Below are 16760 nucleotides of genomic sequence, written 5' to 3' on the forward strand. Positions count from 1 at the left end.
ATTTTCAACTTTAATAACATGCATTTTGTTTAGCATAATTTTAATCACCGACTTTGAATTACATAATGTCCAGATAGCTTCATTATATGTCACAAACTTCAGATAAATACTGTTTATTATTATTAAACTTGTTATTTAGCACATAGTATGTTCTAGTGCAGCGCGACGTGTGCGCGTGCCTCGTTCTATAAAGAGTGATATTAGAACTGGATCAGACTGTGTCTCTTGCAACACAGATGTCGGTCACAGCACCTGGAATCTGACATAGATTAACTACGAGATTAAAAATATATTCCATCAGTCGTAGTTCAGAAAGCAGTGTGTCCGCCGCCATGTTGATATAAATATAGCGCGGGTCCGCGTGTGCGTATATGGTTTAAGGCAAAGCCTCAGCGGGAGATGTTTACATTATCAGCTGGTTGTCAGCGAAAAACTTCCACTCTGGAAGGTGGATTCAGAAACCTCCGGATTCAAAGAGGGGGGCCACTGGTGTTGTGTAAATCATCAGCAGAACCGCAGAGGGAAAGCTGCGGATGCACTCAAAATACGCGCTGAGTAAACGACCGCTCAGGGTCAGAGGCTCGTGTGAGGAGAACATTAACAGTGAACATTAGGTGAACTGTTTAAGCAGCTGACCCGATGGATGAGCACATTTTTACAAGCTAAGCTTCATCAGTTACTGTCAATCTTTAGTTAGCTTCTGAGTTTAACTTGCTACGTAGATAAAATAAAGCTACACACTAATATCTTAAAGTTAGCGTTACATGGATTCTAGTTTAATTCACCGCGATGCACGTGTTAAGCTGAAGCAGTGCTTCTCAATTATTTTCTGTTATGCTCCCCCCCCCCCCCCCCCGCCCACCAAAAAAAAACCCCCCCCCCCCCCCCCCCCAAACTCTCCGCCACGACTGTCCTTATTAACATTAGAAAACGCTTCATCAATGGATGATTAAAAACTGTTCTGTCTATGAACCCCTCGTGGCAGGAAGAGATGGCTGTAGCGTACGTTTTAATCGTGCTGGACACCAAATTTCTGTCCATCAGCTGTTGTAGAAAGGACAGCATGCCACCTAGTGGACATGAGGTGGCCTCTACACCCTTCTCTGTACACCAGCGCTGAAAAGCTGTCCGCTTTGATGTGTACAGCGCTATGGTAGATGCAGCACGTGAAACCTGAATTGTGCGCACTACATCCTGTGGGAGACCCATCCTCTCTAAGCAGATCAGCTCAGCGGCCAGACCCACAAGTGCTGGCCTATTTCTGGGTAACTCCTGATCGCTCCTCCTGCCTGGAGGAGATCGTTCTCCCTCCACGGCAGTTTCCACGGGCGCCCTGACAGCAGGTGTTGCAGGACTTGGAACCATGGTGCGTTCACACGTTTGGGGGCCTCCAGGAGAGCTGTAAATCCCTCCTCCTGAACTCTGTTCAGGAACCGTAATATCAGAGGAGGTGGAGGAAAACGCATACAGAATCATTTTGTTCCATGGGCTGTGGGCAAACGCATCCACCCCCAGCGGTGGTTCGTCTCGCGGGCTCAGAGAAAACCATAATTGACACTGGGCGTTTTCTCGTGTCGCAAATAAGCCCACAGCTGCTATTTCAATCTGAGTCAAAACGCTCCGTCAGAGGATGATTAAAGGCTGTTCTGGCTCCGACAACTTCGAGACAAGAAGAAAACATGGCTGCAGCATACGATAATCGTGCTGAATGCCAGATTTCTGTCCATCAACTGCTGCAGAAAAGGACTGCACGTCGTCCAGTGGACATGATGTGGCTTCTACGCCTTCTCTGTACACCTTTTACAAAACGTTTCATCAGCGTATGATTAAAACTGTTCTGTGTCGAAAATTTCGTGACAGGAAGAAATGGCCGCAGTGAACGTTTTACTCGAGCTGAACGCCAGATCTCTGTCCATCAGCTGCTGCAGAAAGGACGGCACACCACCTAGTGAACATGAAATGGCCTCTACACCGTTCTCTGTACAGCAGCGCTGAAAAACTGACCACTTGATGTGAACAGCGCTGTGGTGGTTGCAGCACGTGAATCCTGAATCGTACGCACTACATCTTGAGAGAGATCCATCCTCTCAAAAGGATCCACACAGCAGCCAGTCCACTGGTGCTGGCCTATTCTGATTAACTCCTGATCGCTCCTCCCGCCTGGAGGAGAGCGACCTCCCTCCACGGCAGTTTCCACGATCGCCCCGATAACAAGTGTCGTAGGACTGGGGACCATGATGCGTTCACGCACTTGGGACAGAGGAGCTGTCAGTCCCTCCTCCTGAGCTCGGTTCAGAAAACCGTGATATCAGAGGGAGTGAGGGAGGTGAAGAAGCATTATGACCACAGGCTGTGAGCAAACACGTCCACCCCTAGCGGTGGATCATCCCATGGCTCCATGATAATTATAGTTGACATCGAGCCTTCTCTCGTGTTGAAACAGGTCCACAGCCGCTCGCAGGATTTCTGCCGCGTCTGAGCCATCATCTCTGGATGGAAGGTCCCCGGTCCCTGTGCTGCAAAGGACCGTCTTGGGACATCACATCTGTCCCCTGTTCAGAACACAGAAGATGTACCCTACTCCAATGGAGAGCAGATTGGGTGTGTCTCACACAGCATCTGTCCCACAATGTGGCACATGGGTTGAGCGCATACATCTCCTGCCAGTTATTTATGCAACAGTCACTTACTGTGTGTGAATCAAAAAACCCTGATGATTCCGCAACACAGAGGCAAAGTGTTGAATCACATTCAAAAACCCCGTGCGACACTCCAAAAACATTTAAATGAGTTGCTGTGTGGAGAACCACAGCGCCCCCACAGCTCATTAAATGTGTGTGCCTCTGTGAAGTCTGACATGTGTGACGTAGGTCTGCTGATGGAAAAACAGCTGATATCACTCAACCAGTTTCACGTGAGTTGTGCTGCTGCCACCTGTCTGTACAAACTGTTCAGCAGCAGCAGATGTCCAGATAAAGCAGAATTCTCCTCCCTGCTCTGTGCGGCGGCTGCAGAGCGGCTCGGGCACATTAATGGAAGTTGTTTCTCACAGTTCAAAATTGACAAATCTAGAATAAATCTCATCTTTCTGGTTCATTGGGACCAGGGAGTGACGAGAGAGGAACCCTGTGTTTTCCTCTTTTTCTGAGACTCTGGAAATTACATTTTAATCAGAATTTCCTGAGCTTCTGCGAGAGGGGACGAGATCTGTTCTAGAAATGACAGAAAACGTTATTAGAGTTCCTCCGCACCGGGGTTTGAGCTGTACTGCAGCGTGAATCCCCTGATGAAAACGGTTCGCCTATCCGTCTGGAGCGCGCGCTGATTGCCACTCGTTTATAAAGTTATAAAGCGGGCACGCGTTTATGCTGTTGACTCACATGCATGCTGATGTGAGCTGGTGCACGCTGAAGAAGAAAGAAAAAAAACATGCGCCCCCGAGCATGCAAATCGTTTGTGCATTTGCTGATGCTGCGGGGCGCAGCTCATCTGTGCTGTGCTCACATTGTGTGCCGCTGCTCCGTTTAAACGCTCCGGGAGCGGGTGCACGTATGAGCCGACGTGCCCTGAAGAGTCGTGAGTGCGCGCCCTCATTCATGCGACGTCTTAAACGAGGATTGCCACGGGAGCGCGCGTTTGACGCTAGTGCGGTCAGGAAGCAGCGCGTGGCATCGGTGGGGCGAGGTTACCACTGGGCTCGTTCTGCAGAACACGTTCATTCTTGGCTGCGAATCACGTGAGCTTTTGAGTGATTCCACGAGCTGCAGTATTAATTCAGAAAACCTTCGAGGATGAAGGAGCGGAGCCGCTGTGAGGCTTGTGAAACTGTTGATGCCGTGGGAGCGCGCGTTTGACACCACTCCTGTGAAAACGCGTGTCGCTCCTGCCAAGAGCGAGATACGTTACTGGGCTCGTACCGCGGTCTCACGTTTACGAGGACGTGAATGGCGGGTGCTGAGAGCTGCGTGCACGCTTTCATAACACAGCGCCTTATAGGTGAAGGCTGCTTGTGCCGCGGGAGCGCGTGTTGGCACCACTGGCAGTGAATGAAACGACCTTAAAAGGCTCATTCGTGGTCAGTGTGTGTGATAAGGCCGCTGTCAGATCATCCGTGCTGCCAGCCTGGCTAAAAGACACTTCATCATAAAATGATGTTTATTTCTACATCGTGTCATCTACACACATCCAGCAATCGGACACCTGGTTATCTTCCCCTGAGCTCAGTGGTTTGTTGTCCTAGAAGCCCCCCTGTTGGCAGAGTTCGGAAAAAGTTGAACTTCCAGATGCCAGGGACGTCTGACGGGAGGGACTGGCGTAGCAGAGCTGGGGAGGCATTGTGCAGCCGTGGAGCATCTTGAAATGATCTCTCACTGATGAAGGCCCTCCAACAAAAAGCTTATGCCGCTCCACTGAGAGGAAGGTGGAGTGATGAGCCAAGAGAACCTCTGGGACCTCGTTCTCCGGCTGCGATGTGGGCCGGCAGACAGCAAAAGAGGCGCACCGGTTGGGGATGACGTCAGCTGCCCTGCAGAGGGAGCGTATGTCTCTTCCCACCTCTGAACGTGTACGCCAACAGCGTAACGTGCTGTTCGCTACGGCCGTCTGGAACGCATGCTGGTGAGCTCAGTTGGAGAGCGGTGTCACCATCTGGATTACGCTAACTGGAGGCGCGGGACGCTGGTCCACCTGGACATCTTGCTCCAATGAAGCCTCCGTCAGGCTCGGCTCCAGGGGGCACTGAGGGAATTTCCACTCGGTGAACCCCTGCTCTGGAGATGGGCGTGGACCGTGGAGACCGGCCCCCCAATCTACCAGGAAAGCTGGCTGTGGCCTCGTCCCGTAGGACGTCTTGTTGGGAAACCGAAGCCAGATGGATCAGGACGGTGAGCCGGAATGGAGCCTAGAAAAAAAAAAAAACCTTCCCGCCTGGTCATCCGAACTGGCGGGAAAGGCGTGGGATGTAAAAAAGGGTCTCTTCATGCCAGCAGCTCCTGGATTACGCCGGGCAACCCCAGAGGGTGCCGTCGGCCGGGAGCAGTGTGATCGCCGATGCGAAACGAGGTAGGATGAGGTGAGCATTCGCTCAGCCTCCCTCCACCAAAACTACGCTCTCCAGGAAGGAATGAGCAGCGGGGGGCTGCAGTTGACGTGGCCTGTCCCATAGGAACCATCCGATTCGCTCCAAGGGTCGATGATAAGAAGAAAATTGCAAGATGGCGTTGTCCAGCGTGTAGCGACCTGTCACTGAGAAATACTCCTCGGAGCTTACCTTGAAACGAGACTGCTCGTCAGCTTCTCCTCGGGGAGGAGAGCTCATCGGGACGACCGGAGGTCGACGTGACGGACCAAGCATTCTTAACAAAGGTTGGTCATCTACACAACTTTCCTTCTTCGTTCTTCTGACAGTGCTATTAGCTCGCTGAAGAAAAAATGGGAGCCGATTACCTGCTCTTAACGTAATTTATACGGACCGGGTGGGGCTCACACAGCAGGTGGGCGTGGACTAAATTTTTCAGTGCAATGCTTCGCATATCGGGATAAACCTATCAGCGACAGCCTTAAAGGGCGAAGCCTATACGAAATAGAACAGCAGCTTAACTGAGGAGGTGAATTAATTTTGTTAGCAAAGAATAGAGTCCTAACATTTAATAAGCATTACTTTTATAAATTGTGCTTTGACAAACTCATCGATTAAACTAAAACATGTTGTCAACGCAAAGGAGGAAAGAGGAGGCAGGTGTCGCTGTCGCTTTCAGTTTACTCTTTGTTGCATGCGAGCTGTGAGTGACGTCCAGTCCAGAGCGCATGGACATAAAAACAGCAGCGGAGGACGGAGGAGGTTACAGATGGTAGGAGTTTATTTATCGTGTCAGCAGCAGAGGGGAGCAACACAGTTCATGCATGGCTCCCAAAACAACAAGGCAGCCATATTTGTTCATAACTTTATTATTAGGAACGCACGCAACAAAATGAAAATGGTGGTGGTGGGGGGGACCCTACTCCCTGTAGCAAAATAAGCATGTTTTCTAGGGTCACATGTGCCCCCCCCTGGCATTGCCCCGGGCCCCCCCAGGGGGGCGCCCCCCACTATTTGAGAAGGACTGAGCTGAAGTAACATTAACAAACTTAAATTTACCAGCTGAAATCCCAGACACAGCTCTGTCCTCGGAGTTCTTTGATGAAGAGGAGTCCGATCGTGGAGATAATGAATCAAGCCGTTCAACACACATGGCTGACTTTCACACTGAGAGGAGGAGGAGGGGGGATGGGGGGAGGCTGCTGTTCTTCTCTCTCCTTGCAGAAAAACACGGAGAAACTTTCTCATAAATTGAAGCCATTCGACAACACAAGTGCTGCACACGTGAACCCCGTCTGTGGGCGTAACCAGCACTATAGACATACAGCTCTGGGTGTAAGCACGTAGTCTGTTTGCTATATGTCTATGTTTTACCTGCCGGCGTGCTGAAACCACGTGACACGTTACAGCCAATACTGAAACTTGACACCGATAAAAGAGTGACGTTTCAATCCATACACCGACCGACACAGTTCGGTCGGTGCTATAAAAGAACCTCAGTTCGGTATACAGCCCTATGAGGCTGCTATGTTTACCTGAAATGTGCACTGAAAACCGTCAGTGAATCTAGCTGAGAGCTGGTCATTGGGAGAAAAAAGAGAGGGGGCGGCTGTCACTCGGCATGCCGAGCCGTTCTGACCCCAGAAAAAAGCAGCCGACAGGCTTGCTCTAGAGGATGAACAAGTGTTTTTCATCTTAATGGTTGGGAAGTTGCACCCGACATTATATCGACATGCTAGACACGAGGTCAAACTGAGTTCTGGCGACTAGAGAGCGAGACAGCTAAATGCCCCGCCGATTCTAGGCCGGGGCTGGTTCCAGCACAGCTAGGGTTAGCGTTTGACACTCCTAAATATGCCGGGCTGAACACAAACAAGCATGCCGATTGCTGGAAGGGAGAAAAACAACCCGTCGTCAACAGTCCTGTCTCCAGCCCTCTAACCGAGAGGGGGAGAGTGAGGCTACTCGCTAACTCCTTAAATGAAAGGCAGAAACGTCTTGAGACCTGCCTAGCTCTGAAAGAAAAAAAGATGAGAGCATACCTGCGTGTTCTGCCCTGAGGCAGTTGGCAGACTGCGCCGTTTGGAGCAGCGGACATATCCTGTCCGCTAACATCTTTTTCTGTTCTTGGTTTTCTTTTTCTTTTCCTTTCCAAGTGTTGCGTCGCTGGCTGAATAAAATGGGGAGTAGAACGATGGGTCCAGACAGAGGTGGGGCCCACACACTTGGTGAGCGTGGACTAGTTTTTTCAGTATTGGCTCGCGGGGTTACACCCACAAGTGGGCGTGACTTAAAGGGCAAGCCCCACAATGAAATAGAACTCACTCTTTTTTACCGCGTAGACCAACAGCTGGGTGTGCGCAAACCCACCGCTGGGTGTGTGTGGTTGCTTGATCAAAGATGTTTGTGTTTACAAACTACAGGCCACTGGAGGGGGCTATGAGGGCGATGAGTACCAGAACGCAGAGCTGGTGTTCCTGGACATCCAGAACATCCACGTAATGAGGGAGTCCCTGAAGAAGCTCAAAGACATTGTCTACCCTCACGTGGAGGAGTCCCACTGGCTGTCCAGTCTGGAGTCCACACACTGGTTGGAACATGTCAAAGTAAGAGAAACCAGCTCTGTACACTGGGTCCACCTGGGCTTTCTTCTTCTTGTGTAAAGATGTAAACATCTGTGTGCAGCTGGTTTTGACCGGGGCCATCCAGGTAGCAGATAAGGTCTCTAATGGGAACTCTGTGGTGGTCCACTGCAGTGACGGCTGGGACCGTACCGCCCAGCTCACGTCCCTTGCCATGCTGATGCTGGACAGCCACTACAGAACCCTCCGAGGGTTCCAGGTGAGTGTGTCCACAGAGCCTGGGGAGTCTGACCCAGATTGATGGCTCACGGTTCCAATTCTGCTTTCAGGTGCTGATTGAGAAGGAATGGATCAGCTTTGGACACAAGTTCTCCTCCGTAAGATTCACCTCCATCCTCAACACACAGACAGCTGACCACTGACATCTAATGCTGTGTGTGTGTGTGTGTGTGTGTGTGTGTGTGTGTGTGTGTGTGTGTGTGTGTGTGTGTGTGTGTGTGTGTGTGTGTGTGTGTGTGTTCAGAGGATAGGTCATGGGGATAAGAACCACGCAGATCAGGACAGATCTCCCGTCTTTGTTCAGTTCATCGACTGTGTGTGGCAGATGACCAAACAGGTTGGTGGTCTCAGAATGAAGCCTTTGTTGTTTGTTAGCAAAATATTTCATGAGCAACTGGGTATTTTTTTAAAGAAAGTCTTGTTATTAAGTCTCTGCCTTTTTTTTCAAGAACACAAACGAAACAAAACAAAAGAACACAGAACAAATCACCCTCCCACACCAGATCAGTCACACATACATAAATAATCTATACAGAAAAATAAAAGAGAAACGTAATTTTGTATATCCTGATGCATGCTCAATAATCCAGGTAGAAAAATCTAAAAAAGTTAAATCTGGTCCTCTGGATATTCAAAAAAAAACAAAAAAATTAATAAATGTAGAAACGTTTAGTCTTTCATCCGAAAGACTTCCTCAGTCTGAGGTGCTGAATTCAACTCAGTCTTATTAATAGCACCTTCTCGTAGTGGATCAACCAGTTTGCTGCTGACAACCAAAACCAGCTGCTCACATGATCAAGAAGGGCCATCAGCCTAATGATGGATCATTAGAACCCTGATGGCTATTCACTATTCACAGGGGACTGAGTGATACTAGCAATAACAGCATTGTAAGAGGGGAACAGTTGAACATGGAGGCCTCCACCCCTGTTTAATGATGGATGATTTCTTTTCACAAAGATGGCCTCCTTTACTCCTCTCTCAAACCATCTCTCTATCCAGGATGAAGCTTTAGTCCTTGGGTATTCATGTCCCAGGAGAAATTTGATAGTCAGCCTGTCTCCGAGGCCATTGGGAGTCAGATTAGATAAGCTTAATATTTGTTTTTCTTCAGGCAGACAGATTTTTTCTTCAGCCTTGAGTCCATCTGGGCGTTCTGGTTCCGAAAAAGCCTAATTGTGGAATTTAATTTCACTGATCCATGCTATGTGTCTCCTTCAAGGTCGAACCCACCACGCTGACGAGTCCCAGAAGCCGCAGGTGGTCTGCGACTCTCAATTACCTCCACCTTACCGTTAAGCTCGTAGACCAAACGATTTAAAAGTTCCCACAGCAAGGACCAAGCCTTCACACTGACTCGGAAGCTTTTCCATGGCCAAAACTGCTCCAACTGTCTTCTTCAAAAGTCGATAAAACAGAGCCCCGCCAATGCCAAAAAGCAGAGTCCCTGCTATCATAAGTCCAAATATGTAAACATTTTCAACATCTTCTTGAGACAGTACTGTAATGCACATCGATTGCCACACTCCCCACGAATCCATGACGTACCCCACAGCGTGAGTCTCAGCTGGACATGCCGATTCCCCAGGACCTTGTCGCTTTGATGAAAAAGTCTTATCAATAAAGTTGAACGCCCACGATACCAAGTTTATAATCTTCTTAATTTATGTTCGGGAGATGAGACCCAGGCGCTTCAGACAGACAGAGAGCAGAGCAGGAAGAAGAAAAAAAAACGGGGGAGGAGAAATTGAAGCTGCCGCCTCGATCAGAGCCTGGAATGAATGAATACAGCAAACCTGGGCATTGTATGGCCCAAGGGTCACATGCAGCCCTTTGGTTGACTTTGACTGGCCCCCATAAGGGGAATTACATCCATCCATCCATCCATTATCTTTACCCGCTTATTCCATTTTGGGTCACGGGGGTCGCTGGTGCCCATGTCCAGCAATCACTGTGCGAGGGGCGGGGTACACCCTGGACGGGTCGCAAGTCCATCACAGGGCCACATAGAGGCAAACAACCATTCACTCTCTCATTCACACCTAGGGCCAATTTAGAGTTACCAATCAGCCTAACATGCATGTTTTTGGTCTGTGGGAGGAAACCGGAGCACCCGGAGAAAACCCACGCGTGCACGGAGAGAACATGCAAACTCCACCCAGAAAGGCCCCTGGACCGGGGTTTGACCCAAGGACCTGCTCGCTGAGAGGCAGCAGCTCTACTAGTTGCGCCACCGTGCTAGGGGAATTACAAAATTAACATATTTTTTAATTTTGCTTCATGTGTGGCCTAAAGCTGCATTGCTTTTATTTTGAATTTTTTTTATTCACGTACAAAATGACTCAATACGTAAATCAAGACATCCGCAATGCACATGATTGAATTGTTGTTACGAGCAGTTCACAAGACGATGTTAGCCCCAAAAATGATCACTTGTGCTAAAAAATAAAATGTAGATTCATTCAACCTTTAATATAGATGCAGAGTGCAGGGATTTAAACAAAAAATGGACTGCTAAATATTTATTTACTGAAGTCTGAGGTAGAACTGTGTGTTTTGTTTGTGGAGAGCAGATCGCTGTGTTTAAGGATTACAATTTGAGTCGACATTACGAGACAAAACACACAGAAATACAAAAACTTGACTGATGCTGAAAGGGCACAGGTATCTGAAGCTTTGCTAGCTTTGTGCTAGCAGCAAGGCTTTTTTGCCAAGCTTCACACATCCAGGGATGCAGCAACCGAGACAAGCTTTGTTATATCCCACAGAATTGCTAAAACAGTAAGCCATTCTTTGAGGGGAAGTTTCAGTGCTTGGTGGACTCTGCAGCACTAATATGCTGTTACAACCCTTGGAATAAGTCTAGGAGGTGCAAGGTGTAACACAAAAATTGTAAACTAAACATAAAGCTAATAACTCAAAAACAACCCAACTTGGCATTACAGTAATTTAATCATGTAAGAGGACAGGAGAGGAAGCCATGAACGTCAGAGTCTCCAAGGCCAAAATGACAAACAGAAGAATGCCCCTTCTGGCTAGAAAACAAAATCACCTCTTATCTAACAAAACTAAAACTACAATTCCTAGGCTCCCTGGCTGGTCACCAAATAGGAGAAAAGTTAGTTAAAAATAAAATGTCAGAGAACCCCTACCAAACTTCCCATCTAAACAAAATGTTTCTTAAATAGAACTGGTCCAGAGGACCAGATTTAACTTTTTTAGATTTTTCTACTTGGATTATTGTGCATGCATCAGGATACTTAAATAGAACTGTTCACAAAAGTTAACAAAAATCAACAGAGTTGCTAAAATGCTTTGCACAGAGTTCAAAGTCAACCACACTACACTGCTCAGAAACAAGAGGAAATGCCCAAGGAGAAAGGGGGTGTGGTGCTGGATCACTGAAGCTTTTATGCAGTCCACTGATGAGGAGGAAGTGATTCCAGGTGTGCAGCATGGTGAAACAGCATGTTGTGACAGCAGGCCTGTAAACCAGCAAAGGAGGAGAAAGGTTGTCCTTTAGTAAGAGAACCCCTAGAAATCAATGGATGTAACACCCTCCCCATAAGAATAATCCTGCCACCAAAACAATCTCCAGCATTTCACAAAATAATGTATCAAATTACATTCTAGACAGTGCATCAGCCACAACATTATCTACACCTTTCTTGTGTCTAATGTCAAGATTGTATTGTTGAGACAGCAGGGCCCAGCACATCAATCTATAGTTGTGGTTATACATACGGTTTAGAAATGCCTAAGGATTGCGATCTGTATAAACAATTGGCTCTGCACTGGAACCAACATAAACTTCAAAATGTTGTATTGCAAGGAGCATTGCCAAGGCCCCTTTCTCTATTGTGGAATAGTTAAGTTGATGCTGTTTGAACTTAAATGAAAAGTAGGACACTGTGTGACTGATGTCATGTCCATCTTGTAAGAGCACTGCTCCAGCCCCAGTAGCAATTGCATCTACCTCCAGTTTGAAGGGTCTATTGAACTCATTAGGCTGCCAGTACAGGAGCTCTGCAAAAAAGTGATTTTACACATTCAAAGGCGTGATGATGTTCTGAGGTCCATAGGAAAGGCGCCTTTGGACTATACAAATGGGTTAGTGGAGCGACCACCACAGAGAAGTTTTGGCAGAAACATCTATAATAGCCAACCAATCCTAGGAACTGCCTAAGTTCACGTCTGGTCGTGGGCACAGGGTAGCTCAGAACTGCTTCCACCTTTGCGATAACGGGAAACACTTGTCCATGCCCAACTTGTTTACCCACTTATGTCACAACAGCCTTTCCAAAGTCACACTTTGCCAAATTCAGGGTCAAAGAGGCCAGGGCTAATTGAGTAAACACAGTATTTAATGTATTAATGTGGTCAACCCAACATGTTGAATACACTACAACATCATCCAAGTAGACGTTACAGTTTGGTATGTCTCCCAACACAGAGCTCATTAGTTGCTGAAAGGTGGCCAGTGCATTGCACATTCCAAAGGCCATCACACTATACTGCAAAAAAATGATCTGAGGTAACAAAAGCTGAAATCTCAGAGGCTCTGGATGTCAGACTGGAATTGGTTTGAGAGGTACACGTGGTACAGTTTGGTTGGGTTTATCAGCAATTTGGCATACACTGCGCATCTTACAAAATCTAGCCACATCTTTTTTCAGACTGGCCAGAAAAATGTTGGAGAACACAGTCATAGTATCCTGATGCATGCTCAATAATCCAGGTAGAAAAATCCAAAAAAGTTCAATCTGGTCTTCTGGACATTCAAAAAAACAAAAGCAAAACAAAGCAAAAAAAAAATCTAGAAACGTTTCGTCTCTCATCCAAGAGACTTCCTCAGTCTGAGGTGCTGTTTTCAGCTCAGTCTTATTAATAGCACCTTCTTAGAGTGGATCAACCAGTTTGCTGCTGACAACCAAAACCAGCTGATCACATGCTCAAGAAGGACCATCAGCCTAACAATGGGTCATTAGCACACTGATGGCTGCTTACTACTCACAGAGGGCTGAGTAATACTAGCAATCACAGCATTGTAAGAGGGGGACAGTTGAACCCGGAGGCCTCCACCCCTGTTTAATGATGGACGATTTCTTTTCACAAAGATGGCCTCCTTTACTCCTCTCTCAAACCATCGTTCCTCTCTGTCCAGGATGTGAACATCTTCATCCTTGAAAGAGTGACCGCTGGCCTGGAGATGAGTGTAGACCGCAGAATCCTGGCCTGATGATGTTGATCTTCTGTGCTGGGCCATCCTTTTGGCCAGTGGCTGTTTAGTTTCCCCGATGTAAGACTGATCACAGCCCTCCTGACACTGAACTGCATACACAACATTACTCTGTTTGTGCCGGGGGACTGGATCTTTGGGATGAACCAGTCTTTGCCGTAATGTATTTTGGGGTTTAAAAGCCACTGGGACGTTATGTTTAGAAAATAAACGTCTCAGTTTCTCTGATACCCCCTCAACATACGGAATGACCACTGGTCTGGGTCTGGGTTCCTCCTTTTCACCTGATGGCTGACTGGAGTCTTGTTTGGGTTTCTTCTCTGCTTTCAGGAAGGCCCAGTTAGGATATCCACATTGCTCTAGAGCCTGTTTTGTGTAGGATTTCTCCTGCCTGGCTCCCGAGCTAGTGGGGATGCTGTCTGCTCTGTGATACAGAGTCCTGATGACTCCTAACTTGTGCTCCAAAGGGTGATGGGAGTCGAACTGCAAATACTGGTCTGTGTGGGTGGGTTTGCGGTACACCTCGGTTTGCAAATGTCCTCTATCCGAGACTGAGACCTCACAGTCCAAGAAAGCCAACTTGCCATTTTTTACATCTTCTCGTGTGAACTTGATGTATTTATCCACTGAGTTGATGTGGTCAGTAAAATGTTGGACTTCCTGAGATTTAATTTTAACCCAGGTGTCGTCAACATACCTGAACCAATGACTTGGTGGTGTCCCTGAAAAGGACGTCAAGGCTCTCTTTTCTACCTCCTCCATGTACAGGTTGGCAACAATAGGAGAAACTGGAGACCCCATAGCACACCCATGTTTCTGCCTATAATATTGCTCCCCATATGTGAAGTAGGTTGACTGCAGGCACAGTTTCAAGAGTTGACACAGTTGTTCTGTGGAAAGCGTGGTCCTGCTGCTCAGAGTGGTGTCTGATTTTAATCTTAAACTGACCACCTCTACTGTATCATCAACAGGAATGCACGTAAAGAGTGATGTGACATCAAAAGAGACCATTGTTTCATCAGTCTCCATGATGACATCCCTCACCTTATCCACAAAGTCCATGGTGTTATGTATGTGGTGTTCTGAGCTGCCAACTAAAGGGATGAGTACAGACGCCAGATATTTGGAAACATTGTAAGTGACAGAGTTAATCATGCTAACAATAGGTCTTAAAGGTACACCTTGTTTGTGGATTTTAGGTAAACCATACAGACTAGGTGTGGCCTCCCCTGGGTACAGTCTGTGGTACAGAATACGGTCAATAGCCTTGTCCTGCTCCAAATTTTTCAGGCAATCTATTAACTTCTTCTTGTAACCACTTCCTGGATCTCTTTTCAGAGGTTCATAAGTGGTTAAGTCACTAAGGAGTGTCATAACTTTCTCATGATAGTCTTTCGGGTTCAAAATCACTGTGCACCTTCCTTTGTCTGCTGGTAGAATGATGATGTTTTTGTCCTTGCTAAGAGTGGTGAGTGCATCCCTCTCCTCTCTACTGATGTTGGAAGGTGGTGGTTTGGCATTGCTGAGGCAGGATGAAACTTTGATTCTGAGCTGTTCTGCTTCACCCTCTTTCATTTTGTTGTTGTGGATGGCTGATTCTGTGGCTGTGATCATCTCCACCAGAGGAATTGTACTTGGTGCAACCGCAAAGTTCTGTCCCCTGGCAAGAATCTCTGTCTCAGGCTGGGTAAGCTGTCTGTCAGATAAATTCTTCACCCACTTTTCTGTCTCCCTGGCATGTAATTGACTACTGGAGTGTTGTCCTACACTGAATGTGTTGTTATTGGAATAGTGATGGTGTTGATGAGTTATTAGTAAGTTAAACTTATTTTGTTGTCGAGTCTTGGACTTGACATGCTGTGCTAAGCGTGCCTGATCTCTACAGTCCAACACTTGCTGAAGTGTGGTCTGATCTAGACACATAGTTAGTTTCTGTTTAATGTGTTCTTCTTTGGCCTTCAAGGCCTCAATAGTAAAATTGGTCTGTCTCACCCGTTCATTCAGCAGCTGGGTTTGTGCCTTCTGAAGGATCTTGCTTGCCCGGTGCCCGCTGACCGATGATTTTAGTTCCAGGCTCTTGGGAATGATGCCACTTTGTCGACATCTGAGAAGGTGCTATTTAAGAGACTGAGCTGAAAATAGCACCTCAGACTGAGGAAGTCTCTTGGATGAGAGACGAAACGTTTCTAGATTTTTTTTGCTTTGTTTTGCTTTTGTTTTTTTGAATGTCCAGAGGACCAGATTGAACTTTTTTGGAACACAGTCATAGGTTTTTGTGATTCCAAAGTGACCTGACCATGGGTGTTCATGTGCTAAATCCAACACTCCTTCACGGTATCCTGTCGGAACAACCACCTGCAGTACTACACCCCAATGTTCATCCACTCCTTTTAGATTCAGTGTAGGACGTGACACCCACTTTCTCATTAATAATCCATTGTCCAAATAAAATGTGCGTTTCTTTCCTGTTTTTGTTTCTTTCACCCCTTCAAAACATGTTGAAAGTGTAGGATCATTTTTCTGAGTCTGGCTCAGAGACTCACGTGGTACCAGCGTTGGAAAAATTCCTGTCCTCGTCATTAAATCCTCTTCCATAGGTGCCGGCCCCACGACACCGCTCGTGGACTGTACATCCTCCTTAAAACTGGACTCAAAAATTGAGTCAGCCAAGTTCACTTGATCCAGCTTACGAGCTTGTGGCCTGGTGAGTACACTTGTTAAAGACGGGGTGGCTGGCTGCAGGTCACCAGTTACCCAGAGGCCCCCTCTCAGACCCAAGGATCCGCCTCCAGCCCACGTTACTCCCCCAGCTGAAATCTCCCTCAGAAGCGGCAAATCATACTAACAATAAATCAAGGAAACATGAATTCAGTTTTACCAATTGTATTAAAATCAAGGCAGGAAAAGGTTATAGTTTACAGCGCTGGCCTCTCCGATCTGTGACGCGATTACAAACTGGAAGCCCAGATGTCCCGTGTCATTACTTATTTATAGGGCCCTAGACTCCTCCTTCGCAGAAGAGGAGCTCAACCTGTCAGTTTATGAGGGGGCATGACTAATTATGATCTCAACGGATCTTACGTGGACTGATGTGTACAGAAATATGAGACTGTGCTTTAAAAGCCTTTCTAAGTGATGTAGCAAGCAGAAATAAACTATTTTTCATGACAGATATTATCAGGTTTTAAACGAGGTCAATGTGGGTAAACCCAGAACAGCAGGCTCAGAAAAGTTTATAATAATATGTTTATTTAAACCAGGGAAGGATGGGGTCGGGATCTGAAAGTGGTAAGAACGAGGATTAGTTTTCTGTGGAGCAGATTTGTCAGGTAAGTTGGAGAGTAATGTCTTCTTACAGGCGGGTGCAGAGTCTTCAGCTCTGAAGGTGAGTTTCCAGGTCCCAGGTGTATTTATAGGTGCAGGTGTACAGGTGAATATTTACAGGTTTGTGGAGGAGGCAGACAGGCAGCGTGCAGATGATCTCAGGTGAGTAGCTCTCAGATCTCAGGGGAGTGTTTCTCAGGAGGCTCAGGGACTTCCACTCTGGAGGCAGGTAAATAAACAAACAAACATTAACAGGCAC

The 16760-nt window shown here is 47.1% G+C and overlaps 1 protein-coding gene across 1 annotated transcript in view; it reads left to right on the plus strand.

The window, feature by feature from the left end:
* mtm1 (myotubularin 1) overlaps nucleotides 1–16760 on the plus strand; it is a gene marked incomplete in the record, with an annotated part of 286925 nt that overhangs the window by 221854 nt on the left and 48311 nt on the right. Inside the window, 4 exon segments of the mRNA XM_037674683.1 lie at nucleotides 7501–7683; nucleotides 7763–7918; nucleotides 7989–8036; nucleotides 8183–8275. Of these exon segments, the coding sequence (XP_037530611.1) occupies nucleotides 7501–7683; nucleotides 7763–7918; nucleotides 7989–8036; nucleotides 8183–8275 (480 nt within the window).

The sequence above is a fragment of the Nematolebias whitei genome, chromosome 1 (genome assembly GCF_014905685.2).
Source record: "Nematolebias whitei isolate Nwh7 chromosome 1, NemWhi1, whole genome shotgun sequence".
Taxonomy (NCBI): Eukaryota; Metazoa; Chordata; class Actinopteri; order Cyprinodontiformes; family Rivulidae; genus Nematolebias; species Nematolebias whitei.